The sequence below is a fragment of the Mycteria americana genome, chromosome 17, assembly GCF_035582795.1.
Source record: "Mycteria americana isolate JAX WOST 10 ecotype Jacksonville Zoo and Gardens chromosome 17, USCA_MyAme_1.0, whole genome shotgun sequence".
Lineage (NCBI taxonomy): Eukaryota > Metazoa > Chordata > Aves > Ciconiiformes > Ciconiidae > Mycteria > Mycteria americana.
In genome coordinates, this window is record NC_134381.1 from 2,575,449 (window position 1) to 2,602,690 (window position 27,242).

Genomic DNA, 27,242 nt, shown 5'->3' on the forward strand with positions numbered 1-27,242 from the left:
CCCAGCTGCAGCTGCACTTGTGGGAAGCAAAGGCCACGGCTGCCTCGTCCTTGCCCGGACCCACGTTTTGGTACCCCCAAAGCCTTACCGGGAGAGGCGGAGGGGCTGCGAGCGTCCCTCAGCGGCCCCCGCGCTCGGTGCTCCCGCCACGCTGCCCGTGTGCTGCGATGTGCTGCAAGAGCTGGAGCCCTTCCCGCGGTGGGAAACCTCCCCATTCCTCCTCCTGGCATGGGGCCAGCGGGAAGGAGGCCCCCAGCTCACGTTTCACCACTTGCATGTACTCTCCCTGAACCCGGCACGGCCGGAGCAGGGCTCTGCCGGCACTGGGGAAGCTGTTTTCCATTTTCCCCACGCCACCAGCAAGAGCCGGCTCCTTCGCCCCGTCTGTCAAAGCAAGGCAAACAGGGTGCTGCTTCCAGCCAGGCTGCGCGATGCCCCCAGCACGCCTCCCACCCTCCTCCCGAAAAATCACAACTCCCTGTTGGAAGTGAGACCTTAGTTCATGCATGTCTTTGCTGCTTTCTTCCTGGAAAAGCTTGGGGGGACGAGACAGGGGGACCCTGAGGACTGCCTGGACCAGCAGGACTCGGATGAGGTGTCCGACCATGGCAAACAGCCCTGGTACACTCTGATGCCACCACCACGTGACACTTACAGGTTCCTGCTCCGTTTCTTGCGGGAGGTCTCGTCCCCTTCATCACAGCTGCATTCGGGGTCGGCTCCACTCAGCTGGGGGGGAACAGAAAAACAGTCTCTGCATCATCATGCCAGTGCATGCCCACAGTGGCACTCCAAGCGTCACCAACCAGCACTGCCAGCATCTCCCGTGGTCTCCACACCCACACGGCCCAGAGGCACCACATCCACAGGGCTCCTTCCCCACAACCACGGCTGGCTGCGGCAATGCAGTGTGACAAGCTCCTCTCCACTCTGGCATGGGCACCTGCCACCCCCAGCCATGCTATGCCACCTTCGGTCCGTGGTGTTCCTGGAGCGTCCAAGGAGACGCCACGGCTGCTGGCCCAGGTACCAGGTTCAAGATGCTGACAGTGGTATCTCTGACGGGGAGGACACCCGCATCCCCATTCCTGATGTTCCTATTCCTGCTGTCTTGAGTGGGCACAGGGACCCCTCCCCAGCCCGCAGAGCACCTGGTCCCCCCAGACCCAGGCTGGGCGCCCAAAATCAATCAGGGGTCCCCCAGCAGTCCCCAGGCAGGAAAAAATCAGAGCAGTTCAGCCATAATTGAATCATATCATGGCAGCTTTCAAGTCCGAGGAGCACCCAGAGGGCTCCACTCCCCGACCACTGCCCCGGGGTGGCCTGGGCAAACCGAGGGGACCTCGGATCCACCGCGAGCTCGGGGCAGCACCAGCGCTGCGCTCCAAGCCACGAAGCCTGGGGCCAGGCATGGGAACCTCTGGGACCACCATAGCTCAGGAGCTCTAGTGATTCATCCACTACTGAGCGAGACTGGAAGATGCTCGCGGCCAGCTTGACCCTGCAACGAAGCTCAGCCCCGCACTGCTGGGGGCTGCAGGGCGCTTTCCAGGATCACCGCCCCGCAGCTATGCCGTGGGAACCCGCTGCGCAGCCCTGCAGCCGCAAGCTCGAGGCTTTTGACACTTCCTTCCATTCTGCGCCCGGGTTTCCGGAGTTTATCAGCCCCAAACAATGCAGCCCTTGCAAAGCACCTTCCCCAACCAGATAGGGCCCCGGCAGGCGGGCTGGCCGGGGCGACGCGCAGCCGGAGCACGTTTCCTGCCATTGTCCGGAGAGGCTCCGCCGCGCTCGGGGACAAAAGGCAGCAGCGGAGCTCACCCGAGGAGTCCCAGTGCTCCCGGCCACAATACACTCTTAAAACAACCACCTCCCAGCCCCGACCACGGGAAGGAGGGGAGTGGGGAGGCACACCAGGCGTGACGGCGTTAAAAGGGCCAACAAAATGAGCCCCTCTGAAATGCTCCCAGAGGGGAAATAAAAAAAACAGCACCTTGATGGATGCTCTGGACCTGCCGCCAAGGCCACTGGGTGCAGGTATCGCCAGTGCTTGGCAGCTTGGTGCTGCCGCTGGAGAGGATCCACAGGGGAATTGTACATCAGTGTCCTGCTCCAGAAACCCCGGAGGGTTTCATCGAACTAGCCAAAAGGCACAGCCTGACAAAAGTCCCTCCGAAGTGTGGGCAGGGGGACGGCAGTAGCCCGAAACCCTGTGCACGCGGTGGCCCAGCATCGTGCCCGGCTCCCCTGCCCGCCGTGGCCCCCAGGCAGCCTTGGCCCCTCCGCGGGCAGCCGGAGGGGCAGGGCAATGGGAGCAGGCAGGGAGTGCCCCAGGAGGGCATAGGGGCAGGGGGTTAAGGCACCGGCCGTACAGAGCCAGGCAGAGCTGCTGTAGGGCTGGAAGCGGGAGCACGAGGAGTTCCAGCAGCCACGCTGCCCTCACCGCCGGCATGGGCTGCCCCGGTGCCTGCTCCAAAAAAAGCCGGTCTCATCTGCACCAGAACAGTTTAATCCAGGAGGAGCTCAGTTTGCCCCCGCTGAAAAACATCCACCTAGATCAGCCCAGAAAGCGTAGCTGGGGGCTCTCCAGGGCAGGAGTGGGGTACATTGCCCGGGTCTCCCCCAGCAGCGTGTAACCCGCCCAGTCTCAGCCAGCGCTGCAGCAGCCTCTGGCCGCAGAGCTGCGTGCTCCCAGGCTGCACGCACAGCGGCACTGCGAAACCTCTTTCCAGGAGCCTCGTCACTGGCAGCCCTAACGGGACACGCTCACCAGGCACTGACACTGACACCACCTCCCTTGCATCTGCAGCGGGTGCAGCGGCAGCGCGAGTGTCCCTGCCACAAAGGTGACCCTTCCTGATAGGATCTGGGAGGGGGTCTGAGCCCCCCAGCCCACAATTGCTGGCATCAGCCTCCAAGAGGGTTTGGGCTGGGCTACCCTTTTGCACAGCAGCCCCATCTGACCGGCCTGTCAGACTTGTCAGGGCTCTCACCAGCTGGCCAGGGACTCTGAGCCCAAAAACTGCTCCAGGAAACAACATCAGAGGTGGCTTTTCAAGCAGCATGAGCCTGGCAGGAGGAGGGTTAACCCCATCAAGGGTTTAACCCCATCATCTGGCTATGCTTGGTGGCATGCAGGGCTCTGTACCAGCCTCTCCTGCCCAGGAGCCAGCTGCTGTGGAGCAGCATGTAATGTGGTCCTGAGCACTGCAAGGTGGTCCCGAGCAGCGTGACACGGCCCTGAGCATGGTCTTGAGCCATGCAATGAGGTCCTGAGCTGTGCAACAAGACTCCAAGCAATGCAGCGTGGTCCTGAGCCACAGCCCCGAGCAGAGCAGTACCCGCAGCCGTTGGCAGAGATCAAGCTGGCACGAGCGTGGTCGGGCAGAGCAGGGCGCTGGGCCAGCGCCGCAGGAAGGCAGGCAGCCGCTCTCAGTGCCCAGCCAGGCTTCACCTGGGGAGAGTGGGGCAAGCGGCACTTCTCACACACAATCTCTGCAATGGCACGTTGTTTCTTGTAAATATTTGTTATGCAAAAGTACAGCCAAGGCAAGCTCTGCTCCAGGGAGGCACGGGGAGCACCCCAGACAGCCGGCCCCGTGAGCACGGGCCGGCCCCGTGCACAGCTCCTGCTGCACAGCCCTCCGCTGCTCCTCCTTTCTGCGTGTCAGGGTCAGAAATCGCTGCCGACCTCAACCTTTTTCTGAGATGGGCCCTCCACAACGGTCAAAGCCCTGCAAGAGGCTGGCGGGGGCAGAAAGCCACACTGCTCCTGGCATTCCCGAGCACACCGGGGACTCTTTGTCACCGGAGGCTCTCTGGAGCCTGGTTTTTCCCTGTCCCCACCGCTGCGAGCAGCTCTTTGCAGGTGCAGACACCTGGGTGCACCTCTCCCTCCACCGATCTCAGCAGACAGCGGCTCTCCAGGACATGGGATCCTGTAGGATCTGGACACCTTGGTGGGAGATGCCCACCCACAGCACCAGCACGCTGGCTCTGGGTGACATCCCCTGGGTGCTAATCATCTCCCAGAGCTGACTGCCAGTGGCAGGGACCTTCCTGGCCCCTCAGATGCCACGGCCATTGAGACAGGGGCCACATGCCAGGATACCTCCACCCCAGGAGCTCTCCCATCCCCATGGCCAAGCAGGAGTCAGCCGCCCCGCGGAGCCAGCGTGGGCTCACGTACCTTCCTGTGGCCCGAAAACAGCAGGGTGAGCTGGTGGATGGAGCCGCCGTTTTTGGTGAGCTCTTTCTTGAGGGTCCTGGGGGAGGGCAGGGCCCAGTGGCCCTTGGTGCCCTGGCTGTCCAAGCAGTTGAGGGTGGTGTCGGAGGTGAAGCAGTGGCTCTTGGCCTCCTGCAGCAGGCTGCCCTCACTGTGGGTCCGGCGCCGCAGGGAGCTCTGTACGCTCAGCGTGTAGACAGGCTGACAACCCGACGTCTCGATCATGCTGCTGCGCTTCGCCTCATTCCTCTCCAAGTAGTGCTCGTCGCTGTCCTCCTCCGCATCCTCCTCATCCTCATCTTCCTCCTCCTCCTCATCCTCCTCGTCCTCGCCATCCGTGGTGCTGCCCGCCATGCCCGCCACGCTCTGGCTGAAGGTGCTGTCGAGCCGCAGCTCGGGGATGACGAAGGCTGGCAGGGAGCTGGGCTGCTCCTCTCCCTTCTCGGTGGCCACTGGTTGCTTTTCCACCAGGAGAGGACCCTGGGTGGCTCCCAGAGCCTCCCAGGGCTCGGCCGGAGCCGGTGCCTCTGCAGCCAGAGGAGCATCACCTGCTGCTGCCTTCCCGTCCTCCGAGTGCATCTGCCCCGGCTTCTCAGTGTCCGTCTCCAGCATCTGCCCAGAAGAGAAGATAAAGAAGGATGAAGCAGAAGCACCCCAAACCTCTCGCTGACCACCTTCCTGGGGAGCCTCTCCACTTCTAACACCCCAGCCACAAGGCTGGCACCAATCTGCACAGCCCTAAAGGTGCTCCGGTGGGGTGGGACGGCATCGTCACCGGGCGGTGGCAGGTCACCCATCACTCCCACAGCACCCAGTCCTGGTCCTGACCCTGGAGCACTGGGTTCCTCCACCAGCAGCGAGCTGGTGGCTACGGGGCAGGAGTGGGATGGGGCCACCCAGCTCCCACCTCCAGCACCCGGCAGCACCGGCGGGTTTGGAGGAAAGCAGAGGGGCTGGTGGCAGGTGGCTCAGCTCGGCAGCACAGCCGGCGCGGACAGGCTCGGCTCCGGCCGCAGCGGCAGAGCCGGTAACATCATCCTTACCCCAATGGCTCCCCAGTGCCCCTGGGAGCTGCTGGGGGGGCTCAGCCCTGCAGAGATCTTCCCCGAGGTCGGCAGGGCAGCAGAGAAAAGCAGCAGCTCTCATCTGGCAGCTCTGGCCCCTCCTGCACCGCATTATTAAATGCAAAAGGGAAGCGCCGGGCTCTGCTCATCTGCAGATTGCCCAAGCTCAGCCCGGCCGTGGCCACGAGCAGCTCAGCCTCCCTGCCCGGGTGCCCCGGCTGTGGGGCTCCCCACGGCCGCCCCGCCTTGCCCTGCGCAGACGTGGCCCTGCAAAACCACAGCCGCTCCTACCAGCCCCTTCTGTTTTTTAAGCCTTCGGGGCTCTTTTTTGCCAGCTTTCCTCTCCAGCCAGGAAAGGCCTGAGCAAGCTCTGCCCTTTCAAAGGAAAAAGCCTGGGGTAGCCCAAGGGAAAAAACTTCCAAGGTTTCTTCGTGAGCAGGGGGAGGCTGCGATGAGCCCCCTCCTGCCAGAGCTGGGTCCTCTCTTCCGTGTGATTTTCCCTTTCACAGAGCCCATCTGAGCCAAAGCGGTAAAAGCAGCTCAGCAGGGGAGAAAGACCAAAGCAGAGAGAAATCCCCCCCCAGGACGCAGTTCCCACCGATGCAGACCCTGTAGGGCTGGGGTGGGGGTTATTGTCCAGGACCAGCCCCAGGTAGCAACTCACCCAGCAAGAAGTATCACTGCACCCCCAATTAAGATCCAAGCATTTTCAAGAGCCCAATGGCAACCAGAAAGCTGGAGCTAACAAAGCCACCACCCCTGTATAAATTAGGTTGACTTCAGCTTCAAAAAGAGCAGTGGTCCCAGAATTAGCCCATCCAGCCTCACATCCCAGTGGGAAGAGAGGCAGCCACGGAGCAGACGGAGGCTGTATCCCCGTGGTGGTCCCAGCTTGTGACAGCAGACCCCTGAGCTGGCCCCTGGGACAGCCAACCTGCTGCTAAACACCTCCTTGCCCTGCAGAGCCGGTGCACGTGGATTATAACCTGCCACCGGGTATCACCGGGGAGCTGTATGCAGATGGCAGGCTGCAAAAGCTGCTGTCATCCCCAGGAAATACTCTGGAGGTGTTTGAGCCCCGGCTTCAGCACCAACCGCTTTGCACAGAGGGGATGGCGCAGAGACCATGCAGCACCCGGCAGCGTCCGCAGGCACCCCTCTGAGCTAACGGGTCCAAAAAGCGGGCCGGATTTCCAAAAGATGCTTGGGTTCAGCGCCGCAGCCAGCTGCCTCCTGGGCAGCACGCAGAGGAGCTCGCCCGTGTCCACCTGTGCCTTGTCCTTTTTTATCATGCCAAAAGGGCCCCCTTTACACCTCTGAGCATGGAGAGGACCCGCTGTCCCCTTCCAGCCTCACTCGCCACAGGCAGCGATTTAGCATCACCTGAACTGCCCCAGCAAGTCTGAAGACTAAAATTCAGAGACCATCATGTCCTCAGCCCCATCTGCGACATCTGCCCCATCCCCAAAACAGCTGGATTTGGTGGGAGGCACAAAGCGAACGTTCAGTTTACCCCGTCCTTGGGGCTGTTTCACTCCCCCCATGGTAATTTCTTGTAAAAAGGGAATGTTTCCAGACTTGCCGTGCAAGGATGCTATTTGCACCAGTGTGTGCTTTAATTATGTTGTTTATGTCTTATTTGTGTTGCCATCACTGTCATCATTATTTCATGAAATAATGAGGAAAAACCCACACAGCCCTCATTCACTCCCTGCAAAGCCCCAACAGCTCCCTATCTGTCCAGTCCTTCTGCTTAATATTGCTGGTTGTGCGCATCAGATAAGACCCTAGAAGGAAATGAACAGGCTCCTTTAAAATGAGAGACATTTGGGGATTAAATTAAATCCCTGCACTAATTCAATCAGAGACGCTGCTGCTCTTCAGTGGCACAGAGGATATGAGCAGGAGCCTTGCCACCGAGCGAGGTTTCCATCTCGGGTTGAAAGCATCACTGGGGCTGTGAAATCCTGTCCTCACAGAAAGGGCCATGGCTGAGCTCTGCTAAACATCACCCGATGGTGGGGGAAAGACAGGGAAGGGAAGCGGCAGGAATGCCGTCACAGCTGGCCAGCAAGCCCCATCATGGCTGGAGGCACCAGGGACTTCAACGGCACGAAGCCAAGGGCCACCCTGCTGGGCAAAGCCAATTTGGGCCAGCGAGGACAGGGCTGTGACCAGGTTGCCTTTCCACCATCATCATGGCCAAGGGACTGCTGGAGGAGGCAGCAGATGGAGTGTGCTGGTTTTGGCTGGGGTAGAGTTAATTTTCTTCATAGTCGCTAGTATGGGGCTGTGTTTTGGATTTGGGCTGGAAACAGCGTTGATAACCCAGGGATGTTTTCGTTCCTGCCGAGCAGTGCTGACACAGAGTCAAGGCCTGTTCTGCCTCTCACCCCCCCCCCACCAGCGAGTGGGCTGGGGGGCACAAGGGGCTGGGAGGGGACACGGCCGGGACAGCTGACCCCAGCTGAGCAAAGGGACATCCCACACCCTATGGCATCATGCTCAGCATACGCAGCTGGGGGAAGGAGAAGGAAGGGGGGGATGTTTGGAGTGATGGCGTTTGTCTTCCCAAGTCACCATTACACGTGATGGAGCCCTGCTGTCCTGGAGATGGCTGAGCACCTGCCTGCCCATGGGAAGGAGTGAATGGATTCCTTGTTTTGCTTTGCTTGTGCACGGGCTTTTGCTTTACCTATTGAATTGTCTTTATCTCAACCCACGAGTTTTCTCACTTTTGCTCTTCAAATCCTCTCCCCCACCCCACCGCAGGGGAGTGAGCGAGCGGCTGGGGGGGCTGAGCTGCCGGCTGGGGCTAAACCACTGCATGGAGGCAGTGCTGATGCTGTCTGAGCAGAGAGGTGAAGGGGACATCTGTCCTTCCACATCAAGGACTCATCCAAAGCATCCCATGGTCTCGCTGCAGCTTGGGTCCCTCTCCCTTGGCCAGCAGCAGTAGCTCAGGAGCCAGTGGCCAACATCTGGATCTCCCCATCCCCAACATCTTGGTCTCACTGCTCCCAACATCTGGGTCTCCTTGCCCTCAACATCTGTGTGTCCCTATCCTCAATATGCAGGTTTCCCTGTTCTCAGCATCTGCATTTTCCCATCCTCAACATCTGGGTCTCCCTGTCCTCAGCATGTTGGTCTTCCCATCCTCAACATCAGGGTTTCCCCATCCTGAGCTGGGATGGCCTAGGGGCTTTACGACATCCTCCTTGGAAGACCTCACACTTCACTGTTTCAGTTTCTATTTCAGACTGAGTGGCCAAGGCAGCATGTCCCAAGAAGAGGAAGAGAAAGTAGAAGAAAGAGCTCCCTCCAAGCCCCCGGACGGCTATCAGGGGTAATTTTAGGGAAGGAGGGTGATTGGTCTGATTGGTCTGCAACAGCAATAGAGTCCCTAATATCCATTTCCCCATTGAACAAGCCTCAACACACCCCAAAAAAGCCAAACATTGCCCTGTCTGCTCCAGCATCCTCAGCCTCTGCACCTGTAACCCACTGCCTGGACTCCCTCTGCCTTGGGCATCACTCACTGACTCAAAAGTTTTCTTGAAACCAAGGCAGGACAGAAGTACTGCAAACCCTCTGCTCTTCAGTCTGTAATTTGAACAGGTTTTTTCTGGTGGCTGCTGCTCTGACGCCAGCAGAGCAAATTTCAACAAACAGACGTGGGTTTGTCAGCGTGGCCTCAACTTCTCCAGCATTTCTTTAAATAACGTGCCCTTTCTGGTGGCCCATGGCCGGGACTTCCAGCTGGGAAAACACCAGCCACAGAGTCGGCACAGCTGTGAGCTGAAGCCTGCACTGGCCTTCCCCCGGCGCTGCCAGCTCTCATGCTGCCAGAAGTGCCGTGACATGTAGCATTCCCTTAAATCCCCAGCTCTGGGAGGTCAGGGATTTTTTTGGGGCTCTCAGCTTCTTATTTCAAAACCTCTCCTCCTTGCAGTCTTGGAGCCGCTGTGGCTCAAGTAAAGCCTGGACACAAGAAAACTGAATTCAGCCTTTTCTGGCTCCTGACATGGATGCTCAGGTTTTGCAATGCACAGCTTTCTCTTGCAGTAATACTGGGGAAGAGGAGACTAAACACACCTGGAGAACTGCAGCGCCCTGCCCCCAGGCAGCTCCTCAGCCAAAACCGGGGACTGGGAAAAGCAGGAAAGCCCCTGCAGGTAACACCCTGTTGGACGTCGAGCTGAGCGGGAGAGCGAGGGACGCTTCACCTCACGCTGCTCCAACTGCGCTCTCACCCCGGGAGGAGTTAATGGACCTCCCAAGGTACTGCTGGAGGAGCTGCTCTCACGGGCTGTCCCCAGACCATGGCAGCCCCATCCTCCCTGAGTCCCATGGAAGAACCTCTCCGGCTCCTGCTGCTCTTAAATCTACCTTTGCTCAAGGTGCCTCACCTGTCCCCAGAAGCACGCAACTGTTGGAATGAGACCAGGTCCCTCTCCAGGGGGATTTCAGGGAGGATGCAGCCAGCTTCGCTGCTGGCAGCGCGTTCCCTGGGCAGAGGTAACATCCCTCCCCAGGGCAAATGCGATGCAGGAAAAACAGTGCCTGCATCAACCAGGGAAACATCAACGTTTCCAAAGTAGGTTTTTCCTAAAGTGGAAGAAAAAGATTACAATTTCAGTTCTTAGCATGGGACAAACTGTGCCCAGATCCATCAGATCAGAAACTTCTAACTGGCCCTGTGAAACACTACCGAGACCGTTGATGATGAGCATCTGGAGACTTAAAAAGTGACCACTAAGAACCAAGTAAGCACACGGCTACAGGAAGCAGCATCTAATACACAGCACAGATCTGAGAGGAAGAAAATGAAGCCAGAAACACAAAGCAGAACCACTGAAACATGAGAAAATTTTCATGGGAGTCATTTTGAAAGCGCTCACAAGGGGCATCCCCGGGGCGGCTCCGCTCCTCGCCCTCCTTGAGCCACGGCAGCTCTGTGGGGCCACAGCCAAGGGCTCATTGCACAGCTGGGTTTTCTACCCGTTCTCTGCTTCATTAATGAATTGATGAATAATTGATACAGAGCAATTAGTGTAACAGCAAAAGCAAGCACAGATGTATAAACCCAAGGAGCAGGATCCAAAGTGCGCCGGGGCAGGGTGGCGAGGGTGGACATATGCCTCCGATGAGACGCCCGTGGTGGTGTGAGCATTTGTACCACCCAAAAACCCTGGGCTTGAAAGGTCTCGGAGCCCTGGAAGGAGAAGTCCTTCTCTGCAGGAGGAAATGATCCCATGTCAGCAGCCTGTGCTAATCCCATTACCCCATTACTGTCATCCCCAATTGATTGTTCTGCAAACGAGGCCTGACCAGGGTATCGCCCAGCCCTGCCGCTGCAGTGGCCGCACTCTGCACCTCTCCCCAGAGCCGCTCTGCTCCCTGCAACACAGCGGTAAACAGGAGCCGATGCTTAATCGAGGGCAATAGCCTTTACCCGTAGCAGAGGGTGTGCAGGCGGGAGCCCGGTCTGCAGGTGTAGCTTGCGCCCTGCGTTTTGGGATCAGCTGCTGAAGGTGTCAGCAAACAACCTGGGACAAAACCTCCCGATGCCACGAACTTCAGCCGAGCAGCTGGAGTTAACATAGAATTGCTACTGCCGCAGCACCGAGCTGCCAGCACCGAGCTGCCAGCCCCGAACCGCCAGCCCCGAACTGCAGCGGCCCCGGCAGTCCCAGCTCTGGACCCTGACCTGTCCCCTGCCTGGTGCCCTCCATCCCCACTGAGGCTACAAGCCCACACACAGCTCTGATTTCAGTGGTAAGGGCTGAATTTACTGGTTTGTCCCCAGTGCCAGTAAATGGAGGGTTTCCAAAAGGCTGTAAAAGCCCTGGAGCAGAAAGCCCATGTTGTCAGCACACTGCAATGCTGCTCCTGCAGCGGGAGCCAGTCAATGCAGATGGTACAGCCATACACAGCCCAAATTTGCAAGGGAACCTCAAAAACTCTCCGTCGCTACAAACGCCCCCTCGTTCCCCCCAGTGCTGCTCGTTACCAACCCTTCAGACCCAGCCTGGCAGTGAATGAAGCCAGGCAGGAGCCACAGGTTCCCCAGGAGACAGCAAGGTCCAGCCCAGCACAGGGGTGCAGGAGGACCAGCACGGGGAGCGGTGCAGACACCTTTGATCTAAAAGGACACCAGCGCTCCCGACGGCGCTGCGCTGCTGCCTCGACCTGCGCCGGATCCTGCCCAGCGAAAGGTACAGCCCGCAGGCTGCAAACTTAGAAAGTAAAACCTACCAAATCCAGGCTCTCAGTTGCATCCCAGCTGTATGGGCCGAGCGAGCGGCATTTCCCTCCGGCGGCCCCGGCCCCACATGTGCCCGCAGCCGCGGCTCGGCAGATGCTAGCGCAGCGCTCGGCTCTGCCTCTGCGGTTATTAATGTCTGTGTCAAGCAGCAGCTGAAGCCGCCCCAGCCTCTCCCAGACACCGCTCCCTCGTGCCCCTCGTGCTATTTACAGCTCTACGAGCGATCCCTGGAGGCACTATTACCTGCTGATAAAAGTGGACGACCGCTCTGTCTTGAGTAAGAGCTATGTATCACCCTGAAACCCGCCGCGTTCACTTTTGCAGCTCCCCTTCTTCTGCCCTGTCCTGCCCCGGAGCGACACCAAGCCACAGACCGATTCCAGTGCTTCCTGCTAAATGAAACTCTGCTGCAGGCTGGTGGTTGGGTTTCTTCCCAAGCTACTTTGTGTGGAAAAGGGGCGGCTCTGAAGCGGGAGATGCTCTGCAGTGTGGCGCTTTGCCCTCTGCACTGCAATCCCCTACAAGTTGCTCTACCCAAACAGGCAGGAGAGGGAGAAAAAACACGCAGGAGGGCGTACGGTCTCCGTCCGGGGGACAGCCCACACGTGTCCATCTGCCCCTTCTCTCCTACAAGGGCCAGTGCCCTCTTGTGACACCCCCATACACGCCGGGCTGGGAACCCGCCTGCCTTGGCTGGACGTGTCTCTTCCCGGTACTACGCTTTATTGACCAAGACAGGCAAGTTGCCCTGATGGCTACAGAGAGAGAGCACAGTGGCGCGTGTGTGTGCACAGCTGCTGCCACAGCTGTTTGCCAGCGGTTGTCTGCACCACAGCCACCGTTCGCTGATGGGTCCTCACCGCTGCGGTGACAAGCTGTGCTCAGCTCTCCTCCAGCACGGACTTCGGGCACACACGTGTGCCCCCGCTCCCAGCCAGCTGTAGGCTCGTGGATGCTCCTGTGATGGAGCAGGGGAAATGGGCTGCCTCCTCTTCCTTGCAGGTAGCCACAGCTTCGCGGTGGTACAGGAAACGTAAAAGCTCCCTCACCCGGTCTCACTGGACACAGAGCTGAGCTCAGCTACATGATGCCATCACAAATAGCAGCAACGTGGCACGGCCACCCGGGCAGCTGTCGTCAGCACCTGTCCTGCCTGCACCGCCAAAGGGAGCTGTGCCCGGTGGGTCTTGTGCCCGGTCTCTCCACAGGGCCACCTGGCTGGCTGCAGGGCTGTGGGCACGCAGCCCAGGGATGTCACCATGCCAGGGTGCCCGGCTGTCCCCGGGACTCAGAGTACCACCAGCCCAGGCTCCCTGGCCCCTCTCAGGCGGGAACGAACCCAGCCACCATCCAAACCTGCACACACCCACCGCACTGTGCCCATCGTTTTGGTGGTGCAGCTCCAGTTTGCCCAAGCCAGGCACCAGCTACTGCCTACAGCCTCCTCAGCCTGGGTAGCCCGGCTCCGTGGGGTGAGCGCTGTGGGAGCCGGTGCTGGAGGTTAGCGAGATGGTGTCTGGGTCATAAATATCCTTGGCAGTAAGAAAGCAGAAGGATGGGAAAGGGGGAGGAAGAAGCAGATCCCGTAATTGGCATTCAGCCCACAGCCCTCAGCATCCTTTCCCTGCCAGGGGGGACACGGTACTGGTCAGCAGGAGAGTCTCTCTACAGCATTATCTGCAGCGGCAGAGCGTTGTCCCCTGTGCAAGACGAGGGAGGTGACAGCAGGAGCCTGAGCTGATGCCTTCAGCCACTGCACAGCCATCGTGAAGGACTTGTTCCAGCATCGCTCACAACAGGACCGTGAGGTCGGCACTGGAAGCCGTTGCCGCTGCCGGCACAGATCACGGTAAGGAAACCACCACCATAGAGAGGAGGACCTTTCAGAGCAGCTCTGCGTGCAACTGGCACTGGCAGCAGCAGAACCCCAGCGGTGCCAACCCTCCTGCAATCGTGCTGGTCAAGCCTTGCCCTGCCACTCCATCAGGAAGGTGCCTGTTACGGAGCAGGACGCCGAGGCTGACGGAGGGCCCAGGGGACCCCACGGGGGGCACAATGAAGCCATGCCTCCCACTCCCACGCTGCTCTGGGCATCACCACCCAGAGCCCCCTGGCATTTCGAACACGTCCTTTGGCTTTGCAAAGATTTCAGGGTTCGAGTAACTTTTGCGAGGGCTTACTTGAACTTGGCTCCAGAGTCTGCCCAACCACACGCTCACAGCCCCCCATCATGCTAGAAGAGAAGAGCATCAGCAACTACCTGAACCAGGAGTCATTTGGGCGCAGGAGAGGAGCACTCCAGCCGAGCGGGCGGCGCCAGCCCTGCCTGGCACAGGCAGCGTCCCCCTTCGCAGGCAGCGCTGCGCCAAAGCGCTTCCAGCGCCTTCGTTAAATCACAGCAGCACTGGCTTAAACCACTTAGCCTGCGCCTTTGACCACCCCGTGCAAATGATCTCAGCACCGCTCAATCCCCCGGGCTGCTGATGCTGCTCCTGCCAGCATGCTCGCTCTTACCAGCCTTTCTGGGCATCCATGAGAAACAGACCTTCAAGGGTTTAAAAATGCCTCTGGCCACGATGAAAGCGCCGGCGGCTGCTCGCACCCCCACTACACCACCGGGCCCTCCTGCTCGGGGGTCGCAGGAAGGATCATTGGTGCTGCTGGACGTGGCCAGGAGAACATCACACAGTGCCAGCGAAACAGGAGCCGGTGTTTGCCGGAGGGGAGAGGTCTGCTTTCCTAACGGCTTCGGAGTCCAGCTAAGCAAATGAACAAATAAAGCCGGAGCTGTGGCTCTCAGCTGGCCCGTCTGCTCGGCCGTCCCTCCCTGCTCATTCCCGGCACACGTGTCCCTTGGGAACCCGTGAGCCAGCGGCACTGAGGCCAAGTGAGCGGCTGTCCTGGGCTGGCAGCCCCAGGCACCTCCATGCCACCTGGGCCAGCACCAAGAGCCAGCAGGGCTGGAAACTGAGCTTGATGGAGTCAGGGCTCGGTGCCAGGGGAGATGCTAAAAAGCCCCGTACCCAGACCCAGACCCCCATCCAGCACCCCGTGAACAGCCAGGTGAATCCCAGCCTCCCCAGGCTTTGTGCCCCATCCCTGCCCTTAGGACTGGAAGCCACCTGATGTGCAAGAAGGGAATGACGGCGTGAAGGATCAGCCTCAGGACCCCTCAGCACTCATCCAGGCTCCCCTGCACTGCAGAGAACTAACAGTCAGGCTACTGCGTAAAGAGGGTCCTTAAATTCGTAACGGGATGTTTGAGGTGCGCTTTGAAGCCTCACAGGGAGCTGTAAAATCCTCCCGTGTAGCCTTTGATGCCCTGGTTGCATCTGGGGCTTGTTCCCACAAAAGAGGGCTACAAACCCAGCAAGAATATGGCTCAGGACAGATCGATCCAGGGTGGCTCAAACTGCATCAACTTCTTTTGTGTTTGCAGCCTGCTTCACACCTACTGCTCCCTCTTCAACTCCTGTCCCGGTTGAATTAAAGTCAACACGTCGTCCTTCTCTTGGCCTGTCAGGTGCCGAGGGTGAGATCCATGTGTCACCGTGCATGGAAGTCACCAGCACGGATTCAAGGGTCCCGTTCGCTCCAATGACACGGGGACCTCTGGCAGGGACAGTTTCCTCCAGATATTTAAGTGGACGGAGCTGAACTGGAGCCTGACTCACAGGGGAACAGCGTCTCTGGTCCCGCAGCCTCCCGAATTCACGGCATTACTGAAGGAACCTTTGGCTGTCCCCAGTAACGAGTTTTTCCGGCCCAGGGTGAGAGCCAGGCTGTGCTCACTGGCACGGAACAACACGCTTACTTGCTTTACTTTTGTAACCTGGCTCATACGTACTGCCAGCTGATGCTTTAACCCTTATTAAGGCAGAATAAACCCCAAGGTTTTCTCCTCCGTTTGAGCACCCTGACAGCACAAGCGAGGTGCGGGGAGGGTGCGTGGCCGGGGTCAGGCTGGCCCTGCGGGTGCTTAGCCCTGTCCAGCCTCTCACATCGGCATCATGGAGGAAAAGCAGGCTCCCATGAAGCTGCAGGTTTCCTGCACCCTCGGCCGTGCCCTGCCTGGTCTGCCCCACGGCAGCAGGTCAGCAGGACCCTCTGGAGCAGAGCTGGCACAGATGGGGCACAGCAGGTTCCCAGCCCAAAATGGAAGGACTTTGGGCCAAAAACAAAGTGAGAAGGTGCAAATTCCTCTCCTCCTTCCCCATCAAACAGCCGATCGCGCTCTGACTACACTGCCACGGAGTGAACCCCCCCAGTCAGAGAGAGAGATTCACCCCGCTTGTCCCCACGCCAAGTGCTCGTCACGGCCGCCCCAATGCCAGTAGCCTCTTGGCTGCGCCAGCTCAAGGCTGTACGTGGCCACCATCCGAAGAAGGTCTGGGAGATGACCCAGCGTAAAGAGAAGGGCTGTTGCCGAAGGCAGTGAGGTGCTGGGGAACAGGGATTGCAGAGGAATGTGGGTGCACAGCACGGTGGGCGCCTGGGACGCGCCAGGGTGCTCGGGGCGAGGAAGAGGAGGCAGGGCACGGGACAGGAGAGGGGTCACCCACGCTCACCCTTCCCCACGCTGCAGGCGCTGGGGCCAGCGCACGGGGGAGCGCGGCCACCCCTCCGCCCGCAGCTCCGCCGCGGCAGCCCTCCGCAGAGCCCTCCCTGCACCGCGGCTCCGGCCCTGGTTTCAATCATCCCTCGATTACACGCTGTTTGCTCTTGTTGACAGCACATTTACTTGCACTTGTCAAGCACGCTGTAAATAGTGAGAGAAACAGCCCTGCCCTTCCTGACCAGAGGAACGGCCAGGAAGGGGCCGGCCGATCCCTCCCAGCCGCGCACCCGCCGGCCGCTCCTTCCCAGCACCGGAGCCAGCGCTGCCAGGAAGGGCTGGGGCGCAGGATCGGTCCACGCCTGCTTGCACCGTCAGCAGCCATGGGAGAGAGACTGGCGGCCGGGCTCTGAAAAGTGCTGAGGATCCACCACCTCCCATGGGAAACAAGGGGAGCGCCCGTCCTGGACTCCCACGGCCCAAAGTCCACACCACAAAGTGTCCGTAATTATTTAGCTTAAGGATAATCTACATCTTTCAGATACAGCCAGCCATCATCTCCGAGGTAATCTCAGGTCACGGAGTCAGAAGGAAGAGTAATCAGCCGTTCTGAGTGTGGAAGACACAAAGAAACAAGCAGTGAGAATCAGATGGTCGTAGCAGGTTCCTTATAAGCAGGGTGTTGCGGCACCTAAAACATTAGGTGCCACTAATCTTTTCCCTGGCAGCCAAACCGGCTGGAGCAGCTCCAGGCCCTGGCGCCTCGTCCTTGCCCCTGCTCTGCAGTTCGCCGTCTCTCCAATTCTGCTAATGCAATTCGTTGCGGGGCCCGGCTGGAAACAGGACCAGTGCAGCGATGCAAGGTTAAAAAAAGCACCGTGCTCTGTGCAGATGGTCATTATTCGGCCCAAGGAGGCAGCCTCGCTAACTCGATTAATTCATAAAGCTGCTCTCGCTATAATCACATTGCCGCCACTGTGATTCCTCACCAGCCCCAGCCCACCTCCAGGCTCCGCTCCTCCCCGTTTGGGGACATTTGTCACCAAGCTGGGTCACCCTGGTGATGGGTTTTACAGATCCTTGCTCAGCACAGCCAAGGGGCAGGGAGCAGCCTCCCAGGGCAGTCCCGGACCCAAGGACAAGAGCGGGGAAGGCTTTGGAAGTGGAGAAAATAACTACAGAACAACTCCTGTGACCTGCTGCAGCCGGCAGGACGGGTTCATCACTCGGTGAAGTTCGTCTGATTTCCCACAGCTCCAAGAAGATGGCACCATGCAACTTTCCTCCACCAGTTCAACCAGTCCAGCCCATCCTTTCCAGATGTGACCATCCCGCTGGGGATCCTCTGCCCTATCGCAAGCCATCTGTTCTGGGAAAGGCTCAGGGACGGCATTAACAGCAGCGTTAACATGTCGAAGGGAGAGCCTTTCCCAGCTCGCACGCCGGTGCAGCAGCCACAGAGGCTGCTGAGGAGCCGCTCTCTGCTCAGACAGTGTCCCTTTCTCCGGCTCCAGTGCTCAGCTGGCACATGGCACAGCTCTGCCTGGCACCGAGGCTGCACCGGCCCTTCGCTCCTGTCACGCAGCAAAGCCCACGTACCCTCGGCTGGGCTCCGGCCGCAGCAAGATGAGCTGCCTCTTGGCAACTTGGAGCAGTTTGGAAGGCTTTGCAAATCAGATTCCTGTTTGGAGCAGAAATCAGCCATGCAGAGGCTAATATTTCCAGCTTAATTTGTCTGTTCACAGAGCACAGACACCGTTCTGTTTCCTTAAATAGCCCTAGCATCAAATAACTTGTAAGCAACAAGCAAAGCTAATGGATCACTTCTCCCTTGCAGAAAGCGACTGATTTTCCCAGCTCTGCCTCCCGCTGCACCGCCATCCCCAGGGACGTCTGCCCAACAAGCCAGCTGCGGTGCAGACCGGTCACAGCAGCCCCAGCTGCAGCTCACCCGTGTCAGGCTTCTGCCCACAGCCCGGCCCTGGGTACAGCCGCCCGCCCTGCTCCGAGCTTGCACGCCTCCCAGGCATCCTCGCCTGTCCGCTCGGGAGCCGCAGCCTCACGCAGGGCTGCTCCCCCTTCCCCACGCTGGTCCTTCTTGCACCGCAGGATCAGGTTTGCTTCAAAATTGCAGCCTGGGCAGTTGACGCCTTGCTGGGATGGGAAATGGTGCTATGAACTCAATTAAGTGCCTGGCGGTTGCTCTCACACTCCTTTTCTCCCTCCCGGCCCCACACCCCACCAGTGGGATTTCCATCAGCTTTGGCAAGCCAAGACAAAACCCCCTTGTCGCAACCTCGGAGGGCCCACGCTGGCTCTCCGCTGCACCCAAGGAGCACGCTCTTGGCTACTGAGGCACGGAAAAGCCTTAGAAAGGTTTGTGTTGTCTTCTAGAGTGTTTTTGCACCTGTTCAGTAGCCAGGCTCCTTCCATAACATGGGGAGCAGACACTCTCCAGGGCTTTGCTCTGAGCCACAGGGTTTCTAAGTGTAGCAGACAGCCAAAATCCCACACCCTGCCATGAACAGAGTCTGGGGTGGGGAGGGTAAACAGCAATATCAGCCGAAAACCCAAAGGGTCCCAGAGCACGTGTGATGATGGAGAGCCGCCAAGATCCCCCCTTTTAGGATCTATTTGAGATGCTCAGATTTGAACATGTCCCTGGACAGCTTCGCCCCGGAGGACCCCCCAGCCCGTGGCTGGATTGCATCCAGCCGAGAGCAGAGCCATGCCAAGTCCCCGGCAGCAGCCCCACAGCATGCATCCCCCCCATGCCGAGCCGCCTGGGACCCCCTGCCCGGGCACTGTGTCGTGCCAGCAAGACGCATCGCAGGAAAACGAGACACGGCAGAGTCTTGCCACTTCGTTGAATTAGCTGCCCTGGGCTATTTGCATTTCTAGAGGTTTGGTTGGTAACTAGGTTCTCAGGCTTTGTATGTTGTTGCTATTTTAGTACGTCTGAAACGTGCAGGAAAAAGAATCTGAAGGCTCTGTCTCCTGTGGAGATGTTTGCGCTGACCCAGTTTGGGACGCTGCAGAGCAAAAACCACATTGCTCTGCCTCCGGATCCGGGCAGCAGCGCAGCCGCCTGCTCCTGCTTTTGCCTGCACGCACGGTGAGCGCGAGTCGCCTGCCGTGGAGCCAGACCGGACCACACACCAAGGCTGTACCCACATGTCGACGCGGGGCAGGAGCTGCTCCACCACCACGCACCAGCCAAGGGGAGGTATCCGGGTGGTTTTGCCCCCGAGATCCCCATCTGCCTCACTTAAAGCTCTTTAAATACTCAGCAGAACGTGTTTCTCTTCTCCCAGAGCACTGGGTCACCCACCAACGGTCTGAACCCAATCCCCAGGGGACGAGATGACTCCAGCAGAGATTGCCACTGTCCCAGACAACTCCTTGGTGGCAGCCCCAGCCCCGAAGCCAGGCAGACGGGAGATGTTAACTACATCCATGCAGGGCAGGCGTGCCCGACAGTGCTTCAAATCCACTCCACGCACACATTTCTCTTGCCAGCACTGCTGGGACAATGCTCTCGGGTCAGGCTGAAGCTCTTCAGTGTGGGAAAAGAGCTGGTGCTGCCTTGCTAGGTATGAAAAAAAGCACTCATCAAATGACCTTTCTGTGCTTGGAGGCCATCTGTGGGGTTCAGATCAAACGCTTGAGCCCATCTGAGTGCACAGAAGGAGCACAATCTTCACACCACTGCTCCCATGACCTCGGCCTTTTAATCAGGACCCAGAGATCATGGCCTGAACCTCTCCCTCTGCATTCAGTCCTGCCCTAGAGCCGAGCTCTCGGAGAAGGCCATACACCAGGTTGCGTGGCCTCAGCTGTCCAAATACAGATGCTGGGAGGCGTCAGAAGCAGCCTGCTCGCTGGAGTCTGCCTCGGCTCGGGTCAGCGGATGCAAATGCAATAACTGCTTCCCCGAGCAGGGCAGGAAGCTGCAGACGCAGCAGTGCCTGAATACAAACTCGCTCCTCACCTGGCAAAAAAAGCAGCCTCCGGAGCAGCTTGCCTGGCAGGAGCGTCACTGGAGCAGAGCCCCCACCGCAGGCAGAGCCCCACGATGCTCCGAGTGGGGTTTTCGAGCTCCCCCGTGGGTCGCTTACCTTGTTCTCTGTAGGAGCCGATGCCGGATGTTGCTGCTTGGTGATGTTCTCAGCCAGACACCAGCAGATCCTCTTCTTCTGCTCCTGGGAGTAAGCCTCCAAACTTAATAAGCACTCCGACTTCTGACGTAAAGGAAACACAGGCAGAGAGAAGGTCATTAGCTGTGTGTCGCAGGCCCTGGCTTTGTTTGCAAACTACTTGCTTCCAACAGACTGTATCAGATGAATGTAAGTATAACGGGAGAGCTCGCACCAGTGTCCTGCGCTCTGGGCACGAGAAATCAAAATAGATGGGAAATCGGCTTCACAGCGAAATCTCCTCCAGACAGAGGGTGACAGGCTGCTGCGGTGCAGAGCAGCAGACTTTTGCCTTAGCAAGCGGGCGCAGAGTGGCAAGGCACGGGCAGAGCACCAGCAACCTGGGCCACCACAGTGGAAACGTGTCTATTAAGCTAATTTAGAGGGTGGAAATTGCTCTTTGCTGCATGCAAACATTAATGAGGCGCCGTATTGTGAACTGATGAAAACAAGCGCCTTCGGGCTGGGCGGGGCTGGGAGGAAGGCAGACCTCAGGAGAAGCTCCAGACCAGCCGTGCCTGTTCTGCTTCTTACTTAGAGCACGCGTCAGGGGCTGTTTTGAGGACGATGCTCCAGCTCCGGTCACACGCTGTCTGCGAGCAGCGTGCAGTGAGGAAGGAATTGAGAGAAACGAGGGGAATTCATCCCAGCTGAGCCCCACCTTGAGCCTCAGAGCCTGCCCACCTCCCCTCCTGCCCTAGCCCCTTCCCTGCACACACCCTTTTTGATATGGACCTGCTCCTCTTTGACATGTTTTCTCTGGGCCAAATACCTCTCATTTAAGAAACCTTCTGACCAAGTTCTCTCAGCAAGTGTCTCCCAGCCCTTAAACCGCTCATTTCTTGTGCTAAAAATTAAGCATTTGTAACATTTGCTGCCCACGGGGATTTTGCAGGTCTTGCTTTAAAAAGAACGCCCATGGCTGGATCATCTCCTTCTGTGGCCAGATATGAAAAGGAAAAAAAAAAAAAAAAAGGCAGCAGAACTTTAGGGCAGAACTGCAAAGAAAAAAGAGTCTTCCACTAAAGGCATGAAAAAGGCCTTTCGTTTCCCCCTAGGATTTCCTTCCAGAAGGGCAGGTCTCCGCTAGCCTGTTTTTCCCAGAAAGGTCAGAGAGAACTAAGGAACTTGCAGCTTTGTGGCTCCAGAGACACAACACAACCAAAAGGGGAAATGCTTTTTAGTCACACCATTTAAAACACTGTTTTGATTGGATGCTAATTCATTCATGTTTAATCCAAAATCCCTATTAAAAGGGTAAATAAACCAACTCCCACGTCACCTCTAGAAAAAGAGATTTCTAGTTGAGTCCTTTGACCCCCCCAGGAGACTTCCAGGAAAGAGAAGTTTGATCTTTCTTAGGTCTAGACATCACCACATCTATTCCTACAGGAGAAACAGGCTTAAACATTGAAAATGCATGCTCAGGCTTACCAAGCACTGTCAGAATGGAACAGAGGTTTGTGATTCAGGGACACAAGGTGGCGGGGCTCCCCCTTGCCCCCCAGATCCTGGGTTGCAGTGATGCTCTGAGCATCCCCCGGAGCATCACAGTGCTCCTTCCCATCCCAGATGTCTCAGTCTCTCCCAGTCCCATGCCAGCAGATCACCAGGCTGTACCACTGTGATATCCACTCACCCCTAGGAAAGCACCTAATCGTTCCTGCTTTCAGAGGAGAGGACAGGTACCAGCCTGCCGGGCTGGAGATCCGGGCTGGCATTTCCCTGCCCCGCACTCGGGGCCAGAAGTGAATGACAGTAAGGGCTCAGCAGAGCCTAAAAGACATCAGTGCAGCTGCAAGGAGTCCAGCGCCCACGGTGATGTTGTAACTACCCCCCCCCCATCCCTACAGAGCTCCTGTAGTTCCCCCCGGTGTGAGGCTTAAAGCAATTCCAAGGACGTCTCGTATCCCCTTGCTCGTGACGGATGCGCAGCTCACCTACCCCTGCTCTGCTGCCCCTTGCTGATTCAATTACAGTCCCCATCTCTTTGATTGAGTTTAGCGCAAAGCGATGCTCAGCCCGCACTGGCTGTTGAGAGCAAAGTGACCCTCTCCCTCCCGCGCAGCCTCAGCGAGCCGGCAAGGCTCCCCAGCCCCAGCCACCTGCGAGTATTAAAGCCAGGAGAGGAGATTGCCCTCTGGTCCAAAAGGCAGGGGAGAAAGTCAACCACCCCGATGTGTGTCCTGGGTATTGTGGGCAAGGCGGGACATGGACAGCCAAAACTGCATTTACCCAATCTGTACATTTTACTATCATTTCTGCGCTACAGCAGCGAGATCTCAGCACTTTATTCCTTCACAGTGATATTTAACCTCTCCAACACACATTTCCCAAGGGAAGAGTTCTGTTTCTCCCTCTTCTATCGACCTGCTCCCCCCAAATAATGCGCAACTGTGTTGGGGAAAGAGCCAGCCCAACCCACAGCGGCTGAGCACCTCCGGCTGCCTCTACAGCAGAGGACCCTGCTTGCAAAGTCCGTTGGGATCTAGCCAGACGGAGGGCAGACACGTGAAGTACCGACTGTTATATGGGATAAAGCCCTATCAGTGGCACGTGTCCCTAGAGCCCAGCCCCTGCCAGGGGACCGAGCTGCCCAGCTCAGCACTCCCACGCACCGGGGAGGCTGGAGCAGGGAGGTCGGCTAACGCCGGGGCTGTGCCGTGCCCTGTGCACGCTGCCTGGCTCAGGGCTCGCTCTGGGAACCGGCCTCCCCGCTATTGTTTTCATTCAGGGAGGCTGCTGCTTTGCCTGCCAATATTTACAAAGAGAAAACAGGGTTTAATCTCACAGTGCTGGGAAAGGAGGATGCAGATGGCGTGAAGGGGGCGTTTGCGACCAGATAAAGCGAGCGACTGAAGTGGCTGCCAGTTGCTTTCTGACTGCCTTCACCCCAGCATTTTGAAAAACATGTTATTGCAGGTGTTGCATGCCGGCTGGCGCGGGAGCCTCCGGTGAGCCCGCAGCTCCGGGGCAGCGCTGGACCCCACACCAGTGCTACCCGTGGGAGAGCTGGAGGAAAACACAGGGTATACGTTGCAGAGGAGGACCCAGACTAGCCAACGCAAGCCCCACATGGGCCCTGTTACAGCAGGAAAAGGTCCCTTTTGCTCCACGGGAAAAGCTCACTCCTGCAGATGCTCCCCCAGGCTGAGCCCCAGCCCCACGGCACCCAGGAGCATGGGGAGATGACAGGCAAGGGGTCTGGCCAGGCAGAGCTCCTGGTTACCCCAGCAGACACCAGCCAAAGAAGGACTGTTGGCTCTGTAGCCCATCAGTCAGCCAAGGACCTCCCAGAGAATGGCACCACATCACAGGAAGGGCCCCCAGACCCCACACACCAATACCCACGCTGCAGACATGCCCCTCTGTGCAGGAGCCAGCACAACAGCATCTGGTACACAACTGTGGCTCTACATGGCATTGCAAAGCTAAGATATAACAACAACAACGAGACAGACTCAGCCTGACACCTCTAAAGCCTTGAACTCGGTGACCAGCCGAGCCTGGGGCTCTTCTCACCTCCCCCAGCTCGTGCTAGCAGACATGCTCCCAAGGGGTGGTCAGGTCCTTGGGTGGATGTTCCCCCCGCAGATGAGGAGGATGCACTTCTGCTGCTTTCCCCAGGCTCCTCTCCTCTGCAGGGTGTACGGCAAAGTGGTTCAGGGGCAGGGCTCACAGCCCAGCTCAGCTCTGCCCGGCCCCTGGCCTCGAACGTTCGGAGCGTTGGTCCGTAGCCAAACCCCGCAGAGATCCCAGAGGGGAAGTACCTCGGAAACGGGCTCCAGACTACAATAGCTTTTAAATCGCAGAGCAAACCTTCCACCGGCGAAACAGCAAGCCCTGGGAATATCCTGTGCACAAAACACGGGCAACTGCTGGCTGGTTATTTCATGACCCATGGAGCTAGGTCTGATGAGAAAGTTCAGTTTGCTCCCATGCTAAGCTGTGCTGGGGGGGCCGTGGGGGACCATGTCTCTTCCTGTGGTTTTTTGACTGCTGGGCACGCTGGTGGTGCCCAAAAAACAAACACTGGCAGTAACAGCAGGGGCCTTATTGAAAGCTTGGATGACCAAAAGGTCGCAGGATCTCATAGGTGCTTGAGCAGATCCTGTGCACGGAGCTGCTGTTCGCAGGGCACAGCAATCTCTGCAAAGCAGCATGGCTCGTTGCTGTGTGGCTTGTTTTCGGGCCAGGGAGGCTCTGTAGATGAAGGTGAAGGATAGATGTGCCCATCCTTCCTTGTGACACCAAGGGCTGGCTCTTAGGAAATAGGTTTTCATTGTCCTACAGCCACCCATGGATCAGGAGAGGCACCAAGATAGCAAAGCGGACCTGCTACTCCATGGTGCAGAGCCACCAGTGGCTCCAGCTTGCCCCAGGCCAGTCAGACCCTGTTGCACGTAGATGCTGCTGCTAAGGAGGGAGAAGATGGAGGAGCGATGCCACGGGAGCACTGTATCATGGCAGAGCCTGGAGCATGCTAAGCCTCCAGGAGGAAAAGCCAGCCTGAAGAACCTTTTTCACCCTCTTTGGAGCAGCCTCGTCAGAAGACACAGGGCTCGGTCTGTTTTTGCAGACCAGCAGCTTGTCCTTAAGTGGCTCATCAGATAACAGCCTTCACAGGGATCCCCAGCCCTGAGACTAGCCAGGCATGGAGCTCCCCGTGCAAACACCGCTCTGGCAAACAGAGCAGGGCCACCGCCTTCCCATTCTGCAAACACCCTTTCCTCTCAGGCAAGAGGGCTCAGAGCTGAGCAGCCCCAGCAACAGGAACACTGAGCTCACCCACCCGCTGCAAACACAGCCCCAGAGCTATCCCTCTGCCCCCAGCACAGCCCCAAGGACAGCAAGCTTCCAGCCTGTGCGGCCAGCCCCAGGGAACAGCAGTTCCCCTCCAAAATTACCCACTGGTGCCTGGGCCTTTTGAAAATCTCTCCGGTACTGTAACCGCATCATATCAGCTCTTCTTTTTGCCAACATCTGGGAAATGTGACCACAGAATTAAAGCAGGAGAAAAAAAAATGAAGAACTTCTGCTCCAAAAAGCACATTTTGTGGTCATCTCAAAACTCAGATTCAGGTTGAACTGTGTAAAGATTCACCAAGCCAGGGAAGCAGAGTGCTCCCGTTTATCTGTTTCTCCAGCTGGGACACAAGCACTCCCTCTCTGCCCAAAGAGACCAGAACTGGGAGCTGCCCCTGCCCAGGAGCTGCCCTGGGGTACGCCCCAGGCCATGGGTTACACCAACCCAGGACTTCTGCTACCGGTGTCACTCCACATCATCTAACCCAGGTAAACGGGCGCTGGCAGAGGAGACAGAGCCCAGGGGTCTGTCTGCACAGAGGAGCAGCCTTGCCACCAGCTCCACAGCCATCGCTTTGCGTGCTCTGGCTCCAGGTATATGCCAGGAGAGCGCTGGCTTGAACCAGATGAACGTTTCAGTTGCAGCTGAAATTCGGGGCGTGTCATGGGGATGCTGGGTAGGGCTGCATTTCAGGAATGCCTCGGCATTTGGGGTAATCTGTACACGGGTTCATGCCACAACATCCTTCAGAAGCACCTTTCAAAGTGCTGGCAGTCTCGGTCTGACGTTATCTCACCGTGCCTGCGATTCAGGCTGCAGCTCGGTCTTCTTGGCATCGCACACAGAGAAATCCAGTGGCTGGGACCCACCGTCCTTTGGATGGAGGAAAATGGAAACCTCCATTCAGGAAAGAGTTAAGCTGTTGCTGTAGGTGTGACATGGCAGAGGGTTTCAGTGTGTGCAGACTCAGTGTCCAGCTTTTACCTCAGCTGGGTGGCTCAAAGCGATGCACGCCGGTGCACTGCAGCGCAGGACACAGCCCCGCTTGGTGAACCTCTCCGGCACCCCAGAAATGAGCCACTGCTTGCGAGACAGGCAGGAAGCAAAGGAAATATCAGAGAGCAGGAAAGAATTTTTCATTTGGTAACATCTCCTGACCACCACCAGCAGAGCGGCTGGAGGAGGAGTCGTCCCCCCTTATGTTGAAAAGGGCTGGGAGCAGGAAGAGGAAGGCAGAGGAATACACTTCGTCTCTCAGTGAGCTTCAAGTTCATGTAATAAAACTGGTGAGAGCAGGCAGCAAGGAGTGCGTCTAGATTTTCTCTACTTGAGGTCCTTAGGTATGACTGATCCCAATGCTTCTAACCTTGTCTGCGGTGCCCTTTCCGCCACAGCCCGGAGGATCTCTCACCTTACTGCAGTACAAGCAGCCCGTCTGACAAATAACACAGACCACAAACCTGACAAACATCACCTCTTTTCCTATTACAAATTAGAGGAACCTGAAATACAATTTCAACAGAGCACGTAGTCCACAGACAAACACTCATCTCTTCTCCCTTCTCCCACCCTGCGCACAGCACCCGATGCCAGCTGACACTTGATTTTCTCTTACCAGGAATTTCAAACCCACTATACCTCCACCCTACAGTGCTCTGGCATCTGCAGGGTGACCATCACAGCACAAAACTCAGGATTTTGTGTTCAGGCGAGGCTGAGGGACTCCTAAATCACTGCGCTTTTTTGTGGTTAAAACCCTCCTGCAGCGAGGTGCGTTGGGGGCTTGCAGACCGTGCCCTGTGGCCAGCGCTGCTTTGGGGTCAGAGCGGGACACAGCTCTTGGCTCCATGGCTCATGTGCAGCCTGGAGGTTTTCTGAGCTCATGTCTCTAAACCGGCCTTTTAGTCATTGCACTTTGTAGGTATTTTCTTGTACTTAAGAACCAAAAAGTATAGATGGAGCATTGGAAAAGGAGGGATCAGACATCTTGCAGGCTGCTCAAGCCCTGCCAGAGAACAGAGTAACTGGGATGGGGAGGAAACCACAACAGCAGAGCCCAACCCAGGGCACCAGATCCTCCTTAATGCTGGGAAAAAGGAAAAGAGAAACAACTTCCTTTGCTTTGGT

General features: G+C 57.8%; 1 protein-coding gene across 4 annotated transcripts in view; it reads right to left on the reverse strand.

Annotated features, from left to right (window-relative positions):
* The window catches only part of RGS3 (regulator of G protein signaling 3), an 87,245-nt gene that overhangs the window by 6,161 nt on the left and 53,842 nt on the right, over nt 1-27,242 (reverse strand). For 3 of the 4 annotated variants that reach the window (XM_075519469.1, XM_075519470.1, XM_075519471.1), the window contains 3 exons: nt 20,231-20,353; nt 4,190-4,837; nt 656-729 (listed from right to left, as the gene is read on the reverse strand). In XM_075519469.1, the coding sequence (XP_075375584.1) occupies nt 656-729; nt 4,190-4,837; nt 20,231-20,353 (845 nt within the window). The remainder of the gene's footprint in view (nt 1-655; nt 730-4,189; nt 4,838-20,230; nt 20,354-27,242) is intronic. The other variant, XM_075519472.1, reaches the window with a different exon arrangement.